At 40.2% G+C, this 16,350-nt stretch overlaps 1 protein-coding gene across 13 annotated transcripts in view; it reads right to left on the bottom strand.

Annotated features, from left to right (window-relative positions):
- Positions 1 to 16,350, bottom strand: part of LOC117402240 (otoferlin-like) — a 122,090-nt gene that overhangs the window by 14,232 nt on the left and 91,508 nt on the right. For 4 of the 13 annotated variants that reach the window (XM_059023686.1, XM_059023685.1, XM_059023691.1 and 1 more), the window contains 15 exons: positions 16,128 to 16,244; positions 15,358 to 15,510; positions 14,943 to 15,132; positions 14,396 to 14,520; positions 14,072 to 14,206; positions 6,785 to 6,946; positions 6,075 to 6,146; positions 5,398 to 5,517; positions 4,871 to 5,032; positions 3,493 to 3,655; positions 2,982 to 3,112; positions 2,284 to 2,313; positions 1,471 to 1,599; positions 1,201 to 1,276; positions 25 to 179 (listed from right to left, as the gene is read on the bottom strand). In XM_059023686.1, the coding sequence (XP_058879669.1) occupies positions 25 to 179; positions 1,201 to 1,276; positions 1,471 to 1,599; positions 2,284 to 2,313; positions 2,982 to 3,112; positions 3,493 to 3,655; positions 4,871 to 5,032; positions 5,398 to 5,517; positions 6,075 to 6,146; positions 6,785 to 6,946; positions 14,072 to 14,206; positions 14,396 to 14,520; positions 14,943 to 15,132; positions 15,358 to 15,510; positions 16,128 to 16,244 (1,920 nt within the window). The remainder of the gene's footprint in view (positions 1 to 24; positions 180 to 1,200; positions 1,277 to 1,470; positions 1,600 to 2,283; positions 2,314 to 2,981; positions 3,113 to 3,492; positions 3,656 to 4,870; positions 5,033 to 5,397; positions 5,518 to 6,074; positions 6,147 to 6,784; positions 6,947 to 14,071; positions 14,207 to 14,395; positions 14,521 to 14,942; positions 15,133 to 15,357; positions 15,511 to 16,127; positions 16,245 to 16,350) is intronic. The other 9 variants (XM_059023695.1, XM_059023689.1, XM_034003188.3 and 6 more) reach the window with 4 other exon arrangements.

Raw genomic sequence — 16,350 nt, 5'->3', positions numbered from 1 at the left:
TGTCAATGGCCTAAGAGTACTCACATGTAGCTCATCGATCTTCTGCTTGTTGTTTTTCTTCTCCAACAAATCAGCTTGTTGCTGCTTCTTCTTCTTGTCCTCCTTGGAGCTTTTGCCCTTCTCCTTGCTCTTCTCCTTTCCTTTTGAGCCTTTCACATGAGATTCATCAGGTTTGATCTCTGTACACAAAGATGGGAGCAGGGGGCAGGGGGCAGGCACAAAGCACTCGAAGCATGAATTCCACATGAAAGTTGACATCATGCATTCTGGTTAACAAGCCAGAATAATACTGTACAAGTGAGGTATTACAGTAGCTGCTGAATACCTTGGTACCTTGTTTGTTTATTTTATTTAAAAAAATGCTTTAGCAGGATATGGTGGTCTATTGAGATAGACTTAACTCTCCTTGTCAATGTAATCACAATGATAAGTTTATATTTTTGATATTCCCTCATTTAAGTATTCCCTACAACAGCTCAGGAGAAGTGAAAGTCAGTGGGTATCCTCCGATCCCATGACTAAGCCAATTGTCTCTACACTCAGGAGGACAAAGGCTCTTGAGCTCACCAGGCGCCTGACCAGTAGGGGCCTCTCTAGCGAGGTGAGGAGAAAAAGTCCCCGCTGATTTTGCCTTCCAAACACGTGGAAGCATCAGATCCAATGTGACGCTCCCTGTGGAACTCACAGAGAAGATCATTTTGTAGATTTAGTGTTAAGTTTCTCCAGCACAATGTTTGGCTAATTATTTCTCTAAATGTGCCATTAGATACCATTTTGGCACATGCAGTAGCTATCTGATTAACCTTTTAATTGTTGTTACTGTTTTATAGAATCAAATATAGAACCACATGTTATATGGCACCATCAAATTTCTCTATATCCAAAAGTTATTACATTTGTTGTTGTTTAGCCAACTTTCATGGTAGCTACTAGCCATGCTAATTACACACGAGACCAAGAAAAGCAATGTGTGAACAATAGCAATGCGTGTCCACCAGCAAAAGCAACACATGCTCACAGACAGCGCTAGTCTTAAGCAGATACAGAGACACGAATGCTAAATAAACACTGCATCAGTTTGTGACCAGAGGTTTTGACATACATACCTAACCATATAATCCCAAAAGTCATACAAATGGATAAGCAGTAACTTGGGGGAGTTTTTTTTTTCTCTTTCTCAAATGAATCCCCTTTAATTACCTGTACCCTCTGCTGCTATCTCCATGTCTTCCTTCTCTTCTGCTTCAGCAGCAGCTGCTTCTTGTGCCTTCAGTTGCTGTAAAACATATGAAGATGTAATTAATGCGCTGGCACGGGAACTTTTTCTACCTTCTGATTCTCCTTGTGAGATGCTACTGTCCTGAAAATCTATTTTACATAAGCTTCTGTGGGGCGGGCATGGATATAGCTTGAGAGACCAGTTTTAGGAGCATTGGTACACTAGCAGCTGATCTGAGGTAACAGACTCACTTCTGTCATGGTCTCAATGGAGGCAAAATATTTGGACCACCAGTCCAGCATGCTTTCATCGGGCTCCTCCTCCTCAATCTCCTCGCCTTTCTTTTTTTTCTTTTTCTTTTCCTTCTTGTCTTCTTCAGGCTAGAGGTAAAAACAGAAAGAAACCGTTGGTGAGGAGCAGTGGCAAAGCTAGGCCGTGTGCTAGTCTGAGCGGCTATGGATACAAATCCTCTCAGGATGTCACCACACATTTATAACACATGCAGTTTTATCTACTATGCTATGTGGTGACATTCTAATATATATATATATATATATATATATATATATATATATATATATACACACACACATATATATATAGATATATATATTTTAACCCACTTCACTCCCTCAAAACCATTTTTCGCTGCTAACAGAAGATCACTTTCAAAATCCTTGCCCACACAGAAGCAAAAGCAGTGTTGAACTAACAGGAGAAAATGGCTGCAGTTGAACTGAGTGCAGCACGCAGGTGAATCTCTTGAACAATTACCTGTCCCTTTACAAGTAAAATAAACCAATCCAGGTGAATTGAAGGGAAATCATTACATATAAATGGAGAGCAGTCAATTCTATCATTTTGCATTAATTGAGGAGGACGTACCTGATACATTCAGAGGCAGTGAAGTGGTTAATTTATACTTCATGGTATCTAATATGAAAATCGGTTGTAGTTTAATTATTGTAGTTTAATTACTGTTTTTCAAAAAAACAAAATAATAAGGTTACAGTAACTCAGTATTACAATAAATGACTGTTTATTCTGTGCATTTCAAAACTTACCACATCAACTTTAACAACAGCATCAGAGGTCTGAGGTAAGGATCACACAAAAACAAAACAAAATTAAATAAATGAAGTGCTGCAAAATAATAATTGCACAAACACAAATCACACGAGACATCATCACATTAAAACTAAAATGTGTATGAATATTTCATGCTTTTACAAATAAAGAAATACTGTACATTCTATAGTAAATGATCCTTTCAACTATTTTTTTAATAAATATACATAAATATGCAAATATGTGTGACTCTTGTAACCATAACAATAAATTACTTCAAATTTTTAAAAATGAATTGCAATCATTATAAATGGTTCAGAGTTAAGTTGCTCCGCAAAAGAGCTGCATTTCATTACCCTATAGCCTGTCTCCTTGCTAGTACAGTATTCAGATACATTTACTGCAATGTTACTGTAAGTGTACCTGGATTTCCACAGTAACAGTGTCAGGTGATTTAGCTGAAAGCAGGTTACTGACAGTTATGGGTATAAATGTATTTTATGAAAGCATATTTGAAGTGATGGATGAGGAAAAGTGAATACAACTCAATATTGGAGCAATAGCATTCAGTACCACTCATAACGATTGCTAGCTTCCTAAATAAATGAAATGTTACTTGAAGCTATTTCCTATTATTTTATGAAATAATGCCAGAAGAAAAACCACACTGTGAATCCAAGCTCTGAGGACTTACGGAGTCCAGCTTGACACATGTTTCCATCTTCTTGATAGGAGGCTCGGGCTCCATGTTCACGATTATTTCACCTGTGGGATGAGAGTACGGGCCCCCGTTTGTCAGTGCCAGACAGCCACTCATCAGCTTAGCTGGATAGGCCAGGACAGGAGAACATGAGGACAGGATAGTGGGAAGAGAGAGAGGAGAGAAGGGAGAAAAAACAGACAAGTCTGAACAGAACTGTCAAGAGTGACGGAAAGTCTGGACCGTACAAATGTAAGTTAAAATTGAGCAAGGAAAGTTGTAAAACATTCTTGTAGATGTCTCACACAGATAGTAAAAAAAGGAAAAGAAGGGTTACCTTTTTTGAATTGAACATAGTTGCAAATTGTCACTTTTTTGTGTAGTACTTCCAGTGCTGTACACTATACGAGAGTGCATGGATGTTACAAGGAATATGTGTTATAAACTCCCAATGCTACTCCAAGGTTTCATCCCCCTGTATCGCACACATTCTGTTATAGCATACCTGCAGTTGACCAGTTGCTTGCAGTCTTGTCTGGAGGCCTGTAGATGAATTTGCGGAGAGAACCAACCGCGTGTGATCCCACCAAGGTGTACCTCCCAAAGGCACGGCAGTCCACCACTCGGATGTTCAGAGGAGGGTGAAGAAGCTCATTCTCTGGGAGGTCCTGTGTTTAGTTAAACAGAAAGGAAGAATGAATACAGAATAGCACACTGGTGATGAGCACTGGTGTGCAAGTCACGACATGGATCACATAGTCTGATTCTACTATTCACTTGCAGAAGGGTGTGGAGTGTGATGTGGAATAGCCCTATCACTTCTTGTGTACAGAGGGAACAGATACAAGCAATAGGAAGGAGCTGATTGCCAAAGTGTTTTACAATACAGAAACCTAGTAACAAACCATAGTTGTTTTTGACGAAACCAATGCTAGAGACAACATTTAATGTTGAGCACCCTTTTGTGTTTATTTATGTGACGGGGATGTGAACCAGCACCCTCAACGCTCAGAGTTCACTGTCCAGAATTATTATTGCTGCTCCAAAAGGCCTGGCACTCCATTACTGGAACAGACACAGAAGACATACTTTATAACGGGTGCTATACTTTCTGCAATACCACTTGTCCTCCACCAGGAGGGGTACATATACAGTATGCACTGGTCATCATCCATTACAGCACAGTATATTTAATCTGGGATTTTATTCTTTATACAGAGAACCCGGACTAGATTTTCTTCCCAGTCACACATCATGGGCCTACGTACCTCTACTGGCTATAGCCACATGTTTAGGTTTTACAATAAGAAATTAAAGATAAGAACATACAAACGAGAGGAGGCCATTCGGCCCATCTTGCTTGTTTGGTTGTTAGTAGCTTATTGATCTCAGAATCTCATCAAGCAGTTTCTTGAAGGATCCCGGGTGTCAGCTTCAACAACATTACTGGGGAGTTGGTTCCAGACCCTCACAATTCTCTGTGTAAAAAAGTGCCTCCTATTTTCTGTTCTGAATGCCCCTTTATTTAATCTCCATTTGTGACCCCTGGTCCTTGTTTCTTTTTTCAGGTAGAAAAATTCCCTTGGGTCAACATTGTCAATACCTTTTATAATTTTGAATGCTTGAATCAGATCGCTGCATAGTCTTCTTTGTTCAAGACTGAATAGATTCAATTATTTTAGCCTGTTTGCACATGACATGCCTTTTAAACCCGGGATAATTCTGGTTGCTCTTCTTTGCACTCTTTCTAGAGCAGCAATATCCTTTTTGTAGCGAGGTGACCAGAACTGAACACATTATTCTAGATGAGGTCTTACTAATGCATTGTAAAGTTTTAACATTACTTCCCTTGATTTAAATTCAACACTTTTCACTATACTCACAACTTCAAACCACTTGACAAGGGTGCTGAAGTTGGGGTTTTTCTTGTAGTTCTGGATGACAGCTGACTGGACCCCCTTCCCTGCACACTCAATGTCCACTCGGGGTCTGTCCACCTGGGCCAGGTTCACTCTCTTCAGGTCTCTCAGACCCCAGAACAACACCTGTCGACAACAGAATGGTTTTAGTTAAGCTTCACCTATAGGGCTCAGTTTTTCTTTTCTTAAAATAAAATCATCTCAGTGTTAAAACTACTCTCTAAATCTTCTGTGCCCATTATGAAAGACTGTTTATGGTATAGTTTTCCTTGAGTTTTATTGAGCCATTGTTTCATAAAAATAAATACAGATAAGTATGTTAGTTGTTAATATTCTTTTGGTCTTTTTTATTATGATGTCTAACCACTACAAACTGGCAAACTGGACACTATTTAGCTGTAAGTTATTCTGCTAAAAGATGTTTGCATTTCTTGTGTAAATATAACTGGACAAACTATTCAGTGGCACAGCCATTAAGAAAACGTTCTCACCTCAATCCTGTATTTGCTAAGGACTGGCCGGATGCCCATAGGAACAGGAAGAATGGGACCTCTCTCTGAATCAGTGGGGCCGTCAATGGGAGGGAGGTCGGCCTTTCCAGCAGCCCCAATCTAAAAAAAAAAAACATTTGGAAAATGCGTGATTGTCTTTTTTTTTTTTTTTTTTGGAGCTTATTATATATTATAGTCTACCAATTGTGATGTCGGCTCTAATGAGCAGACAGTTATGAACAAGCATCCCCCAAAAAAGAAAGAAGCCACAGTTCTATAAATAGGTCAAATCGCAATTTGGGTAATGTTACCAGATCCTCAAGATAACCAGAACGGATCGTCCTGTGAATCTACTGCTTTTAATTCAAGGGTTTATCCATGTGTAATAGAAGGGAACATTTGGAAGTGTTAATAGCTAACCAGAAATGTAATATAATATACCCTACAACTTTTGATATACAGCATGCACATGGTAGACACACCAAATGCAAGCTCTGTTACACATGGAGACTAGAAAAGTTGCATAGCTTTTGCTTTAACTTTAAGTCTATAGTAGCCCTGTTAAAGTCATGCAGTCGAGTCAGGAATCTCTGTATTAGAACAGAATCTCCCACAGTGCCCAGGTGAACTAGTTGTAGTGCAAAAAAGTAGCAGGTGATGGATGAAACGTAAAGCACCTTAATCTCTGGCACAGCAAAATCATTGACAGCCAGTAAAGCTCTTCTAATCTCCTCTTCATTGTAAGGTACCTTTGAAGGTGATGAGATGAGCAGAAAGGACACAAGAAAATAAGACAGAAATCACAGGAGAAGCTTTGCGGAAGAATGGAGAAACTGGAGACAGGAAGAAATAGGAGCCTGCCCTTTCTTTCCAGTCATTAAACACAACCACCATGATCAGCAAAGTCCAAAAATATACCTGAATGCATTTCCCTTTGTTATTTACTGATATTAAACAGTGTTTGTTCAGTTTTTATCAGTGTAATTTTTCCCCTCCACCTTTCCTACACAGAATGTTTCCCTTATAAAACATGTTAGCTACAGCTGGAATGAGTCACAACCATTTCATGTCTTCTACATCTGCAGGCCTGGGTGTGAATTCAGCTCTGGTCACTGGTCAAATGAATCTGGTGATCTCAACTGTGCATCCACATCACATTTCCACCACACCATTTTTGCACAACTCCCTGCTTGGGAGAGGCCAAGGATTAAATGACACAGTAGGCCTCAAATTAGATAGAAACAACTAACTGTATGTGTTTGTAGGAGCAATTCACATGTATGGGTTGTTTCTTACTAGTTTCAAAACATTCCTGTTGAAAATAGCAGCACAATCTACACTGGGGTAAAAGCATTGGGCCCGTGGTACAGCATAGAGCGCTGATTACCTGGAGGAGCTCGAATGCTGCTAGCAGGTCTCCAGCGATGTTGTTCCCCCGGTAGATTTGGTAGTACTCTAGCTGAGGGGGGAAGCGTGGAGGCCCGTAGTGCTCATCAGACATCTTTGTGATGGGTTTGGCAAAGGTTCTGCCAATGAATTCAGCTTTTCCCTAAAATAAGATATAAGGCAGTTGATAATGATGCTTAGCAGTACTGAAAAAAAAATGTCAAAAGAAACAAATAAAAGAAAAATTTTGTTCCAGCTGTCAACTCCATGGCAAGTGGTAATCCATTATATTTATTTGATAATGATAATAAGACGAGGAGATAGGATCATTGAGGGTAAGTATGATCTCTAAATAAAAGATTACTTTAAATTATGAATTCAGAACTGTTTGAAAATAAAACTGAAGACTGTCACACGGGGGCCTGCCACACTCACAAATGAATGACATTTCCCCATCTCAATTAATGTAAAGAAATTCAAATAAAGGTCACCAAGTGGCAATGTGCAGCTCAGGGTTACCATTAAATAGAAAACCAGCCAGAACTAAGGAACTGTACTGTATATATCCTTGAGAGCGAATTGATTTTCAAAGACCAGGTATAGAGATACAAATGACAGCACCCTGTTATTGGAAAATAATATTGTGATGGATTCTTTAACATTGGTTCTAGATGTTTAATAAGAAAACAAACAAAGGAGATTGCCAGTTCAGAGTTCTAGCACTAAACACTAAACTCTAAACTCTACTACTACCTCTATTCTACACATAAAACACCCGTAAACTTGGGTTCAAACAGAAAAATCTTACCGGCTGATTAGTTGATGCCACAAAATGTGTATAAAATTCATGGTCAAAAAAAGTAAAGCAGTTAGTGTAAGTCTAGACTTTCATAATGACATTATACAGCACGTATTTCTGCTGATGAAGACTTAGTTAAAAGGGAGTTGATAATGCTGGATCAAGAAAGAACAATCAATTTACCTTAAAGAACATTATGCTGTAAAATCCAAAATGAAACTAGAAAGTAACCGATATACAGTAAATGCTATAAACATGTGCCCCCACCATCAAAAAAGGTAAAAAAAATAAATAAAAAAAAACCCAGAGGAGACGGTAAATGTACACTCTAGCAATCACGTGTACTGCTTCTGAAGCTCCAGGAAGCAGGGCACTTAGCTGCTTTAGACTTCTTCAAACAATTCAAAACACATACAGTACATTAAAATAAAACATATGAAAATCAGATAAGCATGCTTTAAAAAATATTAGTACAAATAAAACAAAACTATTAACAGCTACAATACATGTAAAAAAACAAGGCATTTAACCACTTGCTGCATGAGTTTTCTTGATATGTGTTGCTTTGTTTATTTCAAAACATGTTTACAACAGTTTGATAGCTAATACCGTGTGCTGTAGAGGTTATTGCTGTGGCATATCCTATTTGTCAACTATACTGAAACCTAGCGATACTTTGTTGTTCAAATCTTTTAAGGTTGCCATGGCATATCTATGATTACACCGTGTAACAATTTTTTTTTTTTTTTTGGTTCCTGGGTAGTAAGTGTTATTTCCTAATTGCTTATGCCTCAAAAGTATAGAAAATGGCTATTATTCCCCACAAACTTTGCTTTTGTGACCAAAACAGTGATATTTTGAAATTTACCTATTTTCCAGAACATTCCAGATAGATTCAGTGCTGAGTAAACTTGGAGTAACTTAAAGAACTTTCTAGAACTTTCCAGTAATATAAATAGTAGTATAAATACAGGGGCCTTAAGCCCACCAGTTCAGTTTAGTTCCAGCTGCCTAAGTGGATACATATCTGCATTTTTCTGAGATGGCATCAAGGTCATAGGAAACTTCAAAATGGTGGCATTCCTAATGGGTCTCCAAGGCGGTTTTACCAAGTTTCCCTGCTATCTTTGCCTTTGGGACAGCAGGGACACCAAGGCGCACTACCACAGGCGGGACTGGCCACAGTGGACCGAGTTCTCTGTGGGGAGGAACAACGTCAAGTGGGAGCCACTGGTGGACCCCCGGAAGGTGCTGATGCCACCACTGAACATCAAATTGGGCCTTATGAAACAATTTGTCAGAGCTCTAGATAAGGAGTCGGCAGCCTTCAAGTACCTTCAAGACTTCTTCCCTAAGCTGTCTGAGGAAAAGGTCAAAGTCGGTGTCTTCGTCGGACCGCAGATAAAGAAGATCCTGGAGTGCAATGAATTCCCCAAGAAGCTCACTAGTAAGGAGAAAGCGGCTTGGAACAGCTTTGTCGCAGTGGTTCGGGGCTTCCTGGGCAATCACAAGGCCGAAAACTATGTGGAGCTGGTTGAGACTACTGGTGAAGAACTACAGCACAATGGGCTGTAGGATGTCCCTCAAAGTCCATATCCTTGATGCTCATCTTAATAAATTCAAGAAGAACATGGGAGTGTACTCGGAGGAGCAAGGCGAGCGCTTCCACCAGGATATACTGGACTTTGAACGCCGCTACCAAGGATAGTATAAACGAGAACATGATGGGAGACTACATTTGAGGGCTGATACGTGAAAGTGATTTACAGTATAATCGTAAATCTCGAAAAACTACTCACTTCTAAATCTTTTGTAGTCATTTTTGTATTACTTTAGTATAAATACATGTTAATTTGGATTCATATGTTGTTTTTTTCTGACTTTATGTGAACGAAAAGACACAAATTCGCCCGTTTTCTCATTGGAAATAGGTAAATTTCAAAATATCACTGTCCTGGTCACAAAAGCAAAGTCTGTGGGGAATAATAGCCATTTTCTATACTTTTGAGGCATAAGCAATTAGGAAATAACACTTACTACCCAGGAACAAAAATTGTGTTACATAGTGTTATCACTGTTCATGAGACGCTGTTGCAGTGGAACTGAACTCTGGCCCTTGAGATCCAATCCAGTCCAGGTTTTTACTTCAAGCAAGTTCTAATGTAGTTAATTGAATCTGTTAAGAGGGCCAGAGTTGAGCTGACTCTTGCACAAATCTTCACCGTGTCACCATGGTTTCTGAAGTACACAAAGCTCCACATGGGTACTGTTGTTGAGCCACTCCCACAGTCAAGTGCTTATGCAAAGTAAAAGCAGAGCTAACGGTCGACTAGCTAACACATCACAAAAGCAACATCAGCAAAAGGGATGCAACAGCAATATGATGAGACATTTACCTTTACCCAGACGTCAACAAGCAAATCAATACATTGCAAAATTACATTATAAGTACAAGTCATTTATTTATTTGTTTTATTGTAAGTGATGATCTTTCTTATTTCGACTCAAAAGTATGCCTTATTTTTCGGTGTGAAGTCGGGTTAGGATTGTTTTTGGATGGAATATGATTTCATATGAACTGTATACAACTCAGGTTACCTATACTAATATTTAAGATCTGGGTGTATGTAAATAGTTGAGTGCAATTATTCAGATTGCAATACAGCGAAACCCCCAAATGTAATCCTGTGTGTACACTTTCATTTTGTAATGATCACACAAAGCGGTCGATTTAAAACAGTGGTACGTTTTGGACCTGGTTCCTAGTAAAGGGAATTAAATGATTAAAAGTTTATTTATTTTAGCCACAGTGATTAGGGCAGTGCTTACTCCATATAACATGTTATTATGAAAGACTCTAAACTCTGATCCTACAACGATAAGAAATATAACATGACTTCAGCTGTCCGTTTAACCTGCAAGCCTACCACTCTGCTAAGGTGATCATAAAGCGTAAGACATTAACCATCCAGTCTCTGATGACACTAGTGTGTAAATAATAACTTTTCTTAACAGGGTGTCCAGATATTGCAGATTGCATGAAAGCAGTGCCAGTTAGGTTGTAATTTAGTGACTTGTCCACTTTCTAGATCCTGATTGCATCTAACAGGAGAAGCAGTGGCCACGGAATCAGATACCATCCCCAGAGAGTGAACACTAAGGGAACCACTCATGCAAAGTGCTTGTGTTGGGAGAGTGGGCACTAATAGGCACCCTTAGCAGGTGAGATTGGTCGATTTATCTATTTGTGCAGCATCTATCTATATATCTAGAACTGTGGTGCTGCTGTAAGATTGTATTTAGTATAATATGGTCAACTATGTAAGGTTATCTTATAATGTCATATAAATAAAACAAACATGGGCTCTATAGTAATTAAAAGTGGGTTTAGAAAGCAAACCAAACCATACAAATGAAATGTCTGTCTCAGTCATCATATGATATCTGTTGCATACCTTTTGTGCTATAAGCTACTGTCAGCACAACTAGACTACATCTAACTTAAAGAATACACACTCTACTTAGCCCAATGCCAATGACATCCAGAATTAGTGTGAATTTAAATGAGAATAAATATACAGTCAGAAAATACATATATACATAAAATCAAATCAATCTTGAATGTATATGGTTTTGACATGGAAAGAAAATGAATACAACATAATTAGAACTACATAAATGTTTTACTTAGAATTACAATTCAATTAAAACATGAATATATGAGTCATTCTGCAGTAGAGGGACACTATGTTTAGTTTCCTTGTAACAATCAGAACTTTCCACATAGAAAAGACTAGTTTCTAGCTTTTAAAAGCATAATCTCTCCTCTGTCCTAATTCTCCTCGACCTCTCTGCTGCCTTTGACACTGTTGATCACTCTATTCTACTACCATCTCTTGCTGACCTGGGGATCTCTGGCACTGCTCTGGCCTGGTTCTCCTCCTACCTCTCCAACCGCACTTACCAGGTAACCTGGCGTGGAGCAACCTCCACACCTCACCCTCTCTTAACAGGAGTCCCCCAAGGGTCAGTCTTGGGTCCTCTCCTGTTCTCTCTCTACACCCGCTCCCTGGGCCCCCTCATCGCATCCTATGGTTTCTCATACCATTTCTATGCTGATGATGCTCAGATTTTCCTCTCCTTCCCCACCTCTGACTCCACCATCTCCTCCCGTATCTCTACCTGTCTGTCTGCTATTTCCTCCTGGATGCACTCGCATCACCTCAAACTCAACCTCTCTAAATCTGACCTCCTTTTCTTTCCCTCCTCCTCCCCCTCCTCTGATCTCTCAATCTCTGTTCCTCTGGAATCTACCACACTCTCTCCCTCTTCCTCCGCTAAGAACCTTGGAGTCACCCTGGACCCCTGCCTCTCTTATTCCCAGCACATCTCCACTCTGGCACGCACTTGCCGATTCTTCCTGAGCAACATCCGAAGAATCCGACCCTTCCTCACCAACTATGCTACCCAGCTCCTGGTCCAGGCCCTGGTACTCTCCCGCCTAGACTACTGCAACTCCCTCCTGGCTGGCCTCCCTGCGTCCGCCACCCGTCCGCTCCAGCTCATCCAGAACTCTGCTGCCCGCCTGGTGTTCTCTCTGTCTCGCTTCGCCCACGCTACTCCACTACTCCGCTCGCTCCACTGGCTCCCGATCACCGCTCGCATCCAGTTCAAGACTCTTGTACTAGCCTACAGATGCCTTGACCAGTCTGCACCCAGCTACCTCCAGACCCTCATCTCTCCCTACACCCCCACTCGACCTCTCCGCTCCGCCTGCACTAGAAGACTAGCTCTACCACCGCTACGCTCCCCTGCCTCCAAAGCCCGCTCCTTCTCCACCCTTGCTCCGCAGTGGTGGAATGACCTTCCTACAGATGTCAGGACTGCCCAGTCCCTGACCACATTCCGGCGCCTCCTTAAGACTCACCTCTTCAAAGAGCACCTGTAGAACTCCTCTGTTTGTATCCTGGGACACTATCACCCTTCATGTAAATGTGCTTTATTTTGCTCTTATCAGCCCCCTATTTTACTGCATTTAATCCTTGATGTAACTTAAAAAAGGATGGTGAGTAAGTAGATTCAAGAAACTGCACAGAGTCCTTTTCTTCAGTCAGTTGTTAGGTTTATTGAAATATGCAGGGAGTCTGGTCCCAGGTACAGGACAAACAGAATACTCGTTCTTACAATTGTTGCATGACATTAAATACCCTTCTGCATAGGTGTCTCTCTCCTCCTCTTTCTCTGACACTTAACCAATAGAAAAGGTACAACTCATTATCCTGTTGCCATATATTCCATTTTGTGTGAGTGTGTGTGTGTGTGTGTGTGTGTGTGTGTGTGTGTGTGTGTGTGTGTGTGTGTGTGATCTAGTGTGAAGATCTCTGAACTCAGTGCTTTCTTCAGACCCTGGTGTCACAAAGGTCCATACATCTGGTTTTTGTCATCTTCCTTGTTCCTATCTCTCCGATTTGCCTAAGACCCTTTGATCCCAGTGGCATTATCTCTTTTTGGATCTCTCTGAAGTCTTAGAGCCTGGCTCTTCGGTCCCCTTGAAAACTAGCTTTATGACCCCGTCATAAACCAGCTGTATTTTCTAAGCAAAAACCTGTTAACTAGTTTTATACCCCAGTGGATTCCCCGAAGGGCAAGCTTCTTTCATGTCAGGGCTGGAGATCAAAGGACTTGTTTGTACAGCCGTGTGCTGCTGGCCAGCCATTTGCTTTTACACAAAATAATCTTAACTTCTCTACCATATTGCAGCCTTCATCTATCACAGCAGTGCTTGCATTTTTGGAACTAACAGTTTTTTCTATCCAATGTTAAATCACTTTTCAGAAAAATAACATGAATACAGCCGTCATTCCTCATGCGTAGCAAACTGCTATTCAATACTTGTTCCATGTTTTCCAACAATCCTGTACTTCAGAATACTGTAATCTGCCAAGTTTTTAACCTGTAGTACTTTGTATTTAATCACATCCTGATGTAACTATCACTATTTAATCATATCCTGATGTAACTATCACTATTACCTGCTGTATTATTGAATTGTGGTTTGTCAAACTTGTACTTTGCTTGAACAAAAGTTATTGTATTTCTTGCTCTTATTATATTACTTGTATTGTAACGCTTGAAATGTTTTTGCTTACGATTGTAAGTCGCCCTGGATAAGAGCGTCTGCTAAGAAATAAATAATAATAATAATAATAATAATAATCTTTCATTAACTCAAGTACTTCTCCCCCGATCACTGTGGAGATGAAGGTTTTAAATCTGTCAGTTTACTGCAGAATGGCCAATATTCAAACATTGGGTGTTTTAGTCCCTAACTTTATCCTAAGAAACATAACCACTTTGTTCTGAAATACATACTGTAAACATTAAAGAAGCAACATTAAGACGTTTGAGCTATTCCTTGTAAATACTAAACAGTGCTTTTGATTGTACTAGATCAAAAATATTTTGATTATTTGCCTCTGAAATACTTACCACAGTGTCCTGGTCATAGATCTCAATGACAATGATCGGAGGGTCATCCCTTAATTCACAGGCCTCCCCAAAGAGTTCTACATTATCAAACACCAGGAGCTGGTCCCAAGTGGGACACAGAGTCTCGTTTAAGACCTGTTAAGAATTAAAACAAAGTTAAACCAAAAAATGATTCGACGTGGGGCACTTTGTTCTTAATGTTAATGTTCTTCTCAATGTTAATGTTCTTAATGTTTGTTATTTGATTTAATACAGCACGTCCTCTGCTGTTAGACTACCACATTCTCACCAGCATTGTAAATAAAGCTCATGTTCCTCTCTTACCTCGGTGCACTGGCTGTGTGTGGAAAAGAAGACCCTGGCGAAGGGGTCAGACAGGCCACTGTTGTCTGCTGCAAAAAGGCTGCGGGCCTGGTACATGTGCACTCTTAGCTGGAACTCCTGCTTCACTGTGGAGGCAAAGACAGACGACGTGAACATAAAGCCTGGAATGTCAATAGATACTATATAGAAAACCTTCCCTAAAGGCGGTTCAGCAGTATTTACCTAAGCTCTTAACAATCAACAAGCATGGACTATATTTATAATGTAACTTTACCCCATACATTAGAAATGCAGGGGGTGGAAACTTTTGCGATCAGATGCTGACAAATCTACACTACCCTCTAACATGTGTCGAGACACCCAAGGCACTGTAGTGCAGGGCCATGCCTTTATACAGGTTGTATTGCACTTGAGGCATGCACTTGATTTCCAGGTGCATTGACACTTGTATAACTGAATAACGAACACATTAGACATTTGACAGTATCTTTACCATACATGTCTGGTAGAAGCCTTTTGACTGAGTTACTGCGGTGAACACACTTACTGATGTAGGTTAGGCTGATGGGTGGGAGGGACTGCAAACCAGGGCCCTTGACTGCTTTGTTCTCCTCGAAGCCATTAGGAAGGCCGCTCAGGAAATCCTTGCGCTGCTTGTTGAGACCGAGCCAGAGGTACAGCTCCATTTTAGCCTGCACCGTCCAGCCCGCAGGACCAAAGCCTTTCTTACCAGGCAACTGTGAATGTTAGAAAAGTACAGATAAGAAGAAAGAGAAAGCATGCAGTGTATAGCAGACAAGCAGACAGGAAACAGGACTGGCGCAGTCTATGAACACTCTAATCTACGGCCATTACTAGACATCTGAAATCCCAATGCAACTCAGAAAGGCAGTGTCATATAATGTTCTGTATTGATAAACGGATGAAGGCTGCAATATAATCTAGTCCTGTCAGTAAAGCACCTTCAGAAAGACCGTCTTGACTTTTCCACAGTCCTTGCCAGACTCTTCATCCACAATAGAGTACAGGATGTCTTTGGACGGGATCCGGGCGTAGGCAATGCGCTTGTTGTTATTCATCATCCAGATGAAGACATCTGGGATGCTGTGTTGCGGCTGGAAGAATTAAGAAACAATGTTAACAAAACTCAGTTATAAAATGTCTCTCTTATTAGCTACTTGGTGTTCTGAGAGGGTGCACTATTGGGGAACCCCATAATTAACTGTGTTCTAGTACATAAACAGATGTGTAAAACAAGCAAAAGCTGCATATTAACAACAAGATGACACACATATAATTCCATCTCTTAGGAGCCTAAGAAAGAACTATTGGTCTCTATTATAGTTCTATTACAATGCTTAAACAGGGCATTGTGGTTCTAAAATAAATGGGGAGTGGTTGAAAGGGAGTTTCAACCGCTCCTTCTCTTCCCCAGCCCCTCTGTGGTGGAACTAGCTACCGGAGAACTTTAGGACTGCTCCATCTCTCACCGCCTGACGCCGCCTCCTGTATTTTAGTAGTTTTATTTAGATTTACTGTAAGCTACACTGTATTGAAATATGAAGCTGGCATTGTAACCCTTTACTGCCCTGTAACACCTGTACTTCGCCTTGGATAAAGGCGTCTGCCAAATAAATTCATAAATATATATATATATATATATATATATATATATATATATATATATATATATATATATAATGTTCATTTAAAAAGCAGTGTTCTCAGTTACCTCGTCAGCAAGGAAGCGCAGTTTCTGCAGGAAGTTTTGGACCAGTTTCAGCTTGTCCTTCACTGTGTTCTTCTTCACTTGAGAACGGGTTGTCTTGGCCTGTGCTGACATGTTCTCCTACAAAAGGGAGAATATAAGAACATAAGAAAGTTTACAAACGAGAGGAGGTCATTCAGCCATTCTTGCTCGTTTGGTTGTTAGTAGCTTATTGATAATGCACTTT

Source organism: Acipenser ruthenus, chromosome 5 (assembly GCF_902713425.1).
Source record: "Acipenser ruthenus chromosome 5, fAciRut3.2 maternal haplotype, whole genome shotgun sequence".
NCBI lineage: Eukaryota > Metazoa > Chordata > Actinopteri > Acipenseriformes > Acipenseridae > Acipenser > Acipenser ruthenus.
Note: the sequence above shows the minus strand (reverse complement) of the source record. Positions and strands in the feature narration are given on the sequence as shown.